Source organism: Trichechus manatus, unplaced genomic scaffold, assembly GCF_000243295.1.
Source record: "Trichechus manatus latirostris isolate Lorelei unplaced genomic scaffold, TriManLat1.0 scaffold00294, whole genome shotgun sequence".
NCBI lineage: Eukaryota > Metazoa > Chordata > Mammalia > Sirenia > Trichechidae > Trichechus > Trichechus manatus.
The window spans coordinates 478,700-487,834 of record NW_004444230.1 but is presented as its reverse complement, the minus strand read 5'-3'; the positions used below and the strand labels follow the sequence as shown (position 1 = coordinate 487,834).

The following is a 9,135-nucleotide window of genomic DNA, read 5'->3' as shown; positions in this document are numbered from 1 at the left end:
TTTCCTCTGCCCAGAATGCTCTCCCTCTTCTCCTAGCCAACTTCTAATCATCCTTGAAGTTTCAGATTAAATATCACTTCATTTTGGAAGCCTCAGGCTCCTGTCTTTGTACTTCTTCACAGCATCGCAACTGTAGTGCAAAATTTTACATAAAGTATTTGGTTTCTAGGTCTCCCCGAGATAGGGATAGTGGGGACCATGTACCCTGTTCGTTCATCAGTTGCCCAGTAGCTATGGCAGTACCTGATACAAAATAAACTCCAAATAAATATTTATTGGCTGGTTACATAGATGGAAAGTGATTTGCATGTGAAACCGCGTTATACCTGAAGGCGTTTTGTGAAGGACAATAGGTCCCACCCGGCTCTGGTTTGATGTTACTGGGGTCACATGCTCCAACCTCGTGCGGTCAGAAGACAGCCTCAGCGCACTGCCTGGGACCCGGAAGCGCGGTCTCCCCGCGACTGTCCTTTCAGCTCCACGTGGCCTGAGGCCTGCATCTGATTGGACACGGGCCATCCCGCCCCCGCGTTGGTCACTGACCCAAACAAGGACAAGCTGATACCGCTGGGCCATGGAGGCAGTGACCGTAGTTGCGGCTCTGGGCTTCCTGCTCCTGGCCGGGGCGGAGGGCTCGGCCGGGGACGAGGCCCGGGAGGCGGCGGCCGTGCGGGCCCTCCTAGTCCGCCTGTTGGGGCCCGGGCCGGCGGCTAACTTCTCGGTGTCGGTGGAGCGCTCCCTGGCGGCCGAGTCCGGCCTGGACACCTACCGCCTGAGCGGCGGCGGCGCCGGGGCGCGGGTGCGGGTGTCCGGCTCCACCGGCGTGGCTGCCGCAGCTGGGCTGCACCGTTACCTGCGCGACTTTTGCGGCTGCCATGTGGCCTGGTCAGGCTCCCAGCTGCGCCTGCCACAGCCGCTGCCTGTGGTGCCCAAGGAGCTGACGGAGGCCACGCCCAACAGGTACTGGGTTCCGGCTCTGGTCTTCCGATCCGCCCTCCGCGGCCTGGGTGCTCCCCTGCTGCGGCTGCCTCGTACTTCAGCCCCGGGGCGCTAAGCCGGTCGCTGAAATCCCGCCCCACTTCAGCACTAGGCTGGTCCCTACAGAAACGAGTAAGACTGGAGAGGAAACGCTGACTTTTAGAGTCCAAGCACTAGCTTTAACTCTCAGCATTACCTCCTACAAGCTGTGTGTCCTTGAGCAAGTAACTTAGCCTCTTGGAGCCCCAGTTGGCTCATCTGAGAAATGGAAATAATGATATCCACCATGCAGTGTGGGTTGTGCGGATTTGCAGGACGATGGGGGTAGAATCTGTGGTGCATAATTGGTGATCAGTACATTTTATTCCCTTCCAACACCCTCCCTGTGAAGATGTTTACTGAGGAACCACACCCACCCTCACGCGCCTCTGTTCTAGCACTTGCCACACTGTGTGGAGGTCATGGGTTCACATATCCGTCTCCCGATTAGACGGTGTGGGAGGAGCCCCCCTTCCAGACAGGGACCACTTTGGCCATGTAGCATTTATCACGGGGCATGGCACCAAGCGGGGGCTCTGGAAGGGTCTAATGAAAATGGAAGAGGCTCACATAAAGATACATGACGTTAGAGGGCCCTGGAGAAATGCTGGGGCAGGAAGGCCGGTACCTCAGAATCTCAGGTAGGAGTCTCACTTCCGCCTGGGGTGGATCCCTCAGTGAAGCAGTAGAGGGGCCACATTTGGAACCTCTCCCCACTAGGCCAGATGGGAGCTTGTTCCAGGGCCTCCCTCTGGGCTCTTCCAGGACTCTGCACCCTCAGGGTGGGGGGCATCCTGTCTGCCCTCAGGGACGTGCCGCATCTCATGCCCCTGCCCGCAGGTACCGCTATTACCAGAACGTGTGCACACACAGCTACTCCTTCGTGTGGTGGGACTGGGCCCGCTGGGAGCGGGAGATCGACTGGATGGCGCTGAACGGCATCAACCTGGCGCTGGCCTGGAGCGGACAGGAGGCCATCTGGCAGCGGGTGTGTGCCCACCTGGCCCCTCCATTCTCCTGCCCACTGCACCAACCCATTCCTGCAGCTGGCAAGCTGCAGGGGCCACCCTATGTGTCCCCACCTGCCCTGGGCCAGTGCAGTGTCGAGTACACAGAATAAAGGCTCAAGAAGCGTTTGTGGGGTGCATGATGGTTCCAGCCCTCTGGACACAGGCTTCCACTCCTGAGACAAATACGTATTGAGCATTTATTGTGTGCTAGACCCCAGAGCCCCCTCCTATATAGAGTTTATGAAGCTGGGGTTCCTCTGCCCCCCACCCCCACCCCACATCCAGTCAGTCACCTGATCCTATAGATCCTATTGCATTAGCAGCTCTTAATCTGCCTCATTCTCACCATCCTTATTCCCTCCTCAGTTCAGGCTCTCACCACCTCTCCCTGGATTCCTGCAACAGCCTCGGAACAGGGTTCTGGACACCCCAATTTTTACCAGACTATCCTTTCTGAAATGCAGGTCTGGTGATGACCTTCTGCTGTGAAGCATCACTCAGTAGCTCCCCTCTACCTTCAGGCTGGGCCGGGGCTGGCCAATCGGCAGCCTCTGTGACCTCAGCCCTAAAGTCCTCCCTGGGCTCTGGCTGTGGGGGGACTGTTCCAAACTCCCTAAAGAGCTATTATCACCCACCTATCTGCTCAGTCTTATTCTGTGAAGCCTTCTGATACTCCCTCTTCAGTTTGGGGAAAGCCCCAATGTGTCCCACCACCTCACTTACATGACAAGTGTGACACACTCACCTGTTCACAGGTCTGTTTCTCTCACCTGGACTGCAAGCTCCTTGCAGGCAGGGCTTACTTTCTATGTGTCTTTGTAGCCCTAGTACCCATCAGAGAAGAGATGAGTGAATGTTTGTTGAATGAATGAATGACTTGGTGAGTGGAGATGAATGTATTGCTATATGTGGGTTTCGCCCCTTCTCAGGTGTACCTGACTTTGGGCCTGACTCAGTCAGAGATTGATGAGTACTTTACTGGTCCAGCCTTCCTGGCCTGGGGCCGCATGGGCAACCTGCACACTTGGGGTGGGCCCCTGCCCCGCTCCTGGCACCTCAAGCAGCTTTACCTACAGGTAAGAGGATGGGGAATGGAAAGGGCAGAAGAGGTGATGGGATGGTCACAGGCTCTTAACTGGACCATGGGTGCTCTGTGGCCTTGGATGCTAGAAGGGCCTCCAGCAGTGGGAGCAGCAGTGTCGATACTCACCAGCTCTCCCTCCCACCCTCCCAGCATCGGATCCTGGACCGGATGCGCTCGCTCGGCATGATCCCGGTGCTGCCTGCATTCGCAGGGCATGTCCCCAAGGCTATCACCAGGTAAGGTCTCCCTTGCCCCCACCCAGCTCAGAGAGGGAAGTTTTTGCCCTGAGATACATAATTTATAGAAAATATAAACTCTGGAATTAGGCCTGGGCTTGATTCCTGGCTCTGCTACTGGCAGCTATGTGACCTTGGACAGATTATGTAACTGTGCCTCAGTTTCCTCACTTATAAAATGGGGATCCTTACCTACTTCGCTACAAGAGTTTGTAATTATATATACATATACATCCACCCAAGGCACGCTGGTGGTGCAACAGTTAAGCACTTAGCTGCTAACTGAAAGGTTGGAGGTTTGAGCCCATCCAGTGGCTCCATGGGAGAAAGACTAGCAATCTGTTCCTATAAAGATTACAGCCTAGAAAACTCTATGGAGCAGTTCTGCTCTGTTACATGGGGTCACTATGTCAAAATTAGCTAGATGGCACCCAACAACAACAAGACGTTCGCCTGGCAGCTCTTATTAGCGGTAGGGAAATACTCTGGTCACCTCTGTCCCTCCTCTCCCTCTCCTCTCTCTCTTTACTACCCATCCATCCTTTCCTCTGCTTGGGAAAATTCTTTGAGGCCCAGCTGAGACCTCCCTTCCTTCAGGAAGCCTTCTCAGCACCCCAGGGTTGGTCACCACTTCCTTCAGGCCCCCAAGCGACTTGTTCCCATCACTCTCAGAGTGCTTAGCACAGCTGGTGGCCTCACTTGCTACCCTTTGCCCCCCTCACTGGGCTGCAGGAGCCTCATTTGTTCATTGAGTGAATGTTTGTCACACTGTCTGGGGCTGCTAGACTGAGCTCTGTGCTGGGCCCTGGGGAAGCAATGACAAAGGTGCACCGAATCCCTGCCCCTGATGGGACACATGGGCAGAGGGTTACAATACAGTGATCAGGGTGGGCACCCTTGACTTCTCCTCTGTCAGGACCATTCATCCTGGGGAAGAAGGTCAGAAAGGCTCAGAACAGAGCAGGGTTGAGTCAGGTCTTGAAACATGAGTGTTGCTTATTTAGGCCAGATACCAAAATAGGAGCACCTTACTGGATGATGAGGAGTAACCAGGTGGATGAGCAGAGAGTGGGGAGGAGAGGCCTCCAGGCACAGGACACAGCATGTGCAAAGGCGTGGAGGCCTGAGACCAAGATGTGGTCCAGGAACTGTAGGTCAGTAAGTTAGTGAGGCTCGTGGGGAGCTTATAGGCCAAGATGAGCACATATCAGCCTCCAGTAAACGTCTGGGCTGTCACCCCCTACTAGGGTGTTCCCCCAGGTCAATGTCACCCAGATGGGCAGCTGGGGACAATTCAACTGCTCCTACTCCTGCTCCTTCCTCCTGGCTCCGGGGGACCCCATGTTTCCCATCATTGGGAGCCTCTTCCTGCGGGAGCTGACGAAAGAGTTTGGCACGGACCACATCTACGGGGCCGACACTTTCAATGAGATGCAGCCCCCCTCCTCGGAGCCCTCCTACCTCGCCGCGGCCACTGCTGCTGTCTATGAGGCCATGATCACAGGTACAGTGCCTAGGGGAAGTGGGAAGAGAAGCCCACGGGACCATCAGGGAGATGGGGTGGCGAAGGTCAGTGGGGATGAGAGGAGGGACTGGGAATAAGAAGACCTCACTGTGACACACAGCACTGTACAGTTTTCAAAGCACTTGTACACACACATCGTCTCATTTAAGCACACTGTGGTTGACAGTGTGAGCTCTGGAACCGAATCATCCAGGCTCAGAGCCTGGCACTGAGTTACCGCCCACCCTCTCAGTGCCTCAGTTGCTTCATCTGTAAAATGGAGCAACCTCATAGGTAGAATGATGCCTGGCCCAGAGTAAACACTAATTAAGTGTTGGCTATCAAAAATATTTTCTTTGGTTTCGACCTGGGTGCCAAGGTAGATAATGCAGGCCAGAGGTTAGAGGGTGTGCTCAATACCAGTAGGTAATGGGAACCCAGTGCTCCTTCCTGCAACTTACAGCCAAAGAACAAAGGGGGTCAGGTCAGGAATGGCTTGGTGGGAAGGTCTTTGTATCAGCCAGGCAGGAGCAGATTAGCTCAGGCTTCCTGGAGCAGCGCTACATCAAGCTGATCCTGGACCAGCAGCATCAGCATTACCTGGGAGCTGGTCAGATATGCAGATTCTTAGGCCCATGCCAGACTTGTTGAATCAGAATGTCTGGGGCTAGGGCCCAGGAATCAGTGTTGTGTTTTATCAAGCCCTCTGGGTAACTCTGATGCTCCATAAGGTTTGATAAATACTATCAAAGGAGCGCTGGTGGTGCAGTGGTTAAGTGCTGGGCTGCTAACCGAAAGGTTGGAGGTTCAAACCCACCCAGTGTCTCCACAAGAGAAAGACCTGATGATCTGCTCCAGGAAAGGAACTCCAGTAAAGAAAACCCTATGGGGCAATTCTACTCTGTAATTTAGGTTTGCTATGAGTCGGAATCAACTCGACAGCACCCTACAACAACAAAATTCTGGAGCTCCCAGCAGTGGGGAGGGGAGGATGGGGGAGGATATGTGTGATGGAATGCCCTGTTGGGGGGACGGGGGTAGGGAATGTGAATAGATGGAACAAATCCCCACGTTTTACATCTCTGTTCAGTTCTGACACTAGCTGCCCACACATGACTTCTTTCTCCGACCCCAGCCACTCGGAGCGACGTCAGCTCTCACAAGTTTAAAGGACACTACTTCAGGCTGATAGGCAGGTGCCAGCCGCAAGTTTGGCTTCTGACCTACTGGCTACAAATTCGGGGTTTTCCCCACTACCCCTTCAGAATGCCAGCAGCAAGCTCAGGAGTCACCCCTGGGCTCCCTCACTTCTGACCTGCTGGCTTCCACTACTCCTTTGGGTTTGATAATTTCCTGGAACAACTCAGAGAATTCACAGAAAGTGCTATACTTATGATTTACAGCTTTACTATAGCAGAAAAGGATACCAATGAAGAGATGCAGAGCTTCAGGTCTGAGAGGGTTCCCAGCTTCGAGCTTCCATGTGCCAAAAAGGGATGCACTACCCTCCCACGTGTCTTTCATCAACCAGGAAGCCCACGGAGCTTCCAAGTCCAGAGCTTTTATTTAGGGATCTTATTACTTAATGCAAATTCCAACCCCTCTCCCCAGTATCACTAGGTGGTCATGAGGTCTTTCTGGCATGGCCAGCCCCAACTCTAGAGTCACCTCATCACCTCATTAACCTGTTAGTTAGTTGTAGTCTGGAGTCCTTATTGAAGACACATAAATTCCAAGGTTTTTAAAAGAGATTATCTCTTAGGAACAGGGGACAAAGACCAAATTCTTTGGGTACTGTCTTAGTCATCTAGTGCTGCTCTAACAGAAATACCCCAAGTGGATGGCTTTAACAAGGAGAAGTTTATTCTCTCACAGTCCAGTAGGCTACAAGTCCAAATTCAGGGCATCTGCTCCAGGAGAAGGCTTCTCTCTGTCGGCTCTGGAGGAAGGTCCTTGTGATGCATCAGTCTTCCCTTGGTCTGGGAGCATCTCAGCGCAGGAACCTCTGGTCCAAAGGACGCGCTCTGCTCCTGGTACTGCTTTCTTGGTGGTATGAGGTTCCCACGTCTCTCTGCTTGCTTCTCTCTTTTATATCTCAAAAGAGATTGGCTTAAGACACTGTTTAACCTTGTAGACCTCATCATTATAACATCTTATTACATCATAGTGATAGAGTTTACGACACACAGGGAAATCACATCAGATTACACAATCATACGATACTGGGAATCATGACCTAGCCCAGTTGACAGATATTTTTTGGGGACAGAATTCAATCCATGACAGGTATAGTTAAATTCTAAACCCCACAGAGTGTCTTATGGTAGAAAGAACCATTTATCTTATCTGAAGAATGGAGAGAATGTTCCCTGGACTTCTCTCATCACCCTCTTTTCTCCCCCTCCTCCACAGTGGACCCTGACGCTGTATGGCTGCTCCAAGGCTGGCTCTTCCATCACCAGCCCCAGTTCTGGGGGCCTGCCCAGGTGGGGGCTGTTATGCGGGCCGTTCCCCGTGGCCGCCTCCTGATTCTCGACCTGTTTGCTGAGACCCAGCCTGTGTACATCCGCACGGCCTCCTTCCAGGGCCAGCCCTTCATCTGGTGCATGCTGCATAACTTCGGGGGCAACCACGGCCTGTTTGGGACCCTGGAGACTGTGAACCAAGGCCCTGCAGCTGCTCGCCTCTTCCCCAACTCCACTATGGTGGGCACAGGCATGGCCCCTGAGGGCATTGGCCAAAACGAAGTGGTCTATGCCCTCATGGCTGAGCTGGGCTGGCGGAAGGACCCAGTACCAGATTTGGGGGCCTGGGTGGCCAGCTTTGCTGACCGGCGGTATGGGGGCTTCCACCAGGATGCAGAGGCAGCATGGAGGCTCCTGCTCAGGAGTGTCTACAACTGCTCTGGCGAGGCCTGCGTTGGGCACAATCACAGCCCGCTGGTCAGGCGGCCATCTCTACAGATGCATACCACTGTCTGGTACAACCGATCAGATGTATTTGAGGCTTGGCGGCTTCTGCTAGCAGCTACTCCAACACTGGCTGCCAGCCCAGCCTTCCGCTATGATCTGTTGGACATCACTCGCCAGGCGGCCCAGGAGCTGGTCAGCTTGTACTATGGGGAGGTGAGGACAGCCTACCTCAACAAGGAGCTAGTTCACTTGTTGAGGGCTGGAGGTATCCTGGCTTATGAGCTTCTGCCAGCACTGGACGAGGTGCTGGCTAGTGACAGCCGCTTCCTGCTGGGCAGCTGGCTGGAGCAGGCCAGGGCAGTGGCAGTCAGTGAGGCCGAGGCCCATTTCTTTGAGCAGAACAGCCGCTACCAGCTGACCCTTTGGGGACCAGTGGGTAATATCCTAGACTACGCCAACAAGCAGCTGGCAGGACTGGTGTCTGACTACTACACGCCCCGCTGGCAGCTCTTTGTAGGGGCGTTGATTGAGAGCCTGGTTCAGGACATCCCCTTCCAACAGCGTCTGTTTGATGAGAATGTCTTCCAGCTGGAGCAGGCCTTTGTCCTCAACACGCGGAGGTATCCCACCCAACCGAAAGGCGACACTGTGGACTTGGCTAAGAGGCTCTTCCTCAAATATTACCCCCGGTGGGTGGCTGGCTCCTTGTGACAGGTTAACCACCCTTGGGTCATGTTCTCCCCAAACTCCAGGCCAGGGCAGATTCCTGGGGCCTGGAGCTGGACACGCATCACAGGAGGTCCCCAGGCCTAAGAGAAGGAACCCAAGGCCTGCTGGTAGGGTCAGGTATGGGGGAGTCTAGAGGGAAGTGAGCAGCCTTCCACCACCATTCTGGGGGTCAAAGTACTGTTTTCTATCAAATCAATAAACTGATGAATCAGTCCTGGCCTGTCAGTCAGAATGAGAAGGTCATTGCCTTGATGCCTGGGAGGACTCGAGGCTTCAGCATGGACCCAGGTGTGGGGCCAGTTCCCCCACTGCCATCACTAGCCTTGACTTCCTCAGTTTTAATACTAACCCCTGACCTTTGGATTGAGCATCCCCTTCCAAAGCAAACTCTGGAAAATACGCTTGTCCCGGTGGGACACATGCCCAGGGGACCATCCGCCCTGGGTACCACTCAGTGCCCAAATGGGGGCTCACACGTGCTTGCAAAGCGAAAGCCCCTTCTCCCTCCCTCTGACCAGCAACAAAGGCAGGTCAGGTGGGTGTTCCAAGAAGGCGCCTCATCTCTGCCTTGACCCAGAGCAGAGTAGGGAGCAGGTCTTGCAGGGGGTTCAGCCTTGAGATTGCACAACAGACACAACAAGGG

At 54.2% G+C, this 9,135-nt stretch overlaps 1 protein-coding gene across 1 annotated transcript; it reads left to right on the top strand.

The window, feature by feature from the left end:
- The first annotated feature begins 569 nt into the window (after window positions 1–569).
- Window positions 570–8,681, top strand: NAGLU (N-acetyl-alpha-glucosaminidase). The gene is made up of 6 exons (XM_004390290.2): window positions 570–960; window positions 1,858–2,005; window positions 2,957–3,103; window positions 3,262–3,347; window positions 4,595–4,851; window positions 7,264–8,681. Exons 1-6 carry the CDS (start codon window positions 575–577, stop codon window positions 8,472–8,474), a joined length of 2,235 nt encoding a protein of 744 aa, XP_004390347.1. The 5' UTR covers window positions 570–574; the 3' UTR covers window positions 8,475–8,681.
- The last annotated feature ends 454 nt before the right edge of the window (window positions 8,682–9,135 follow it).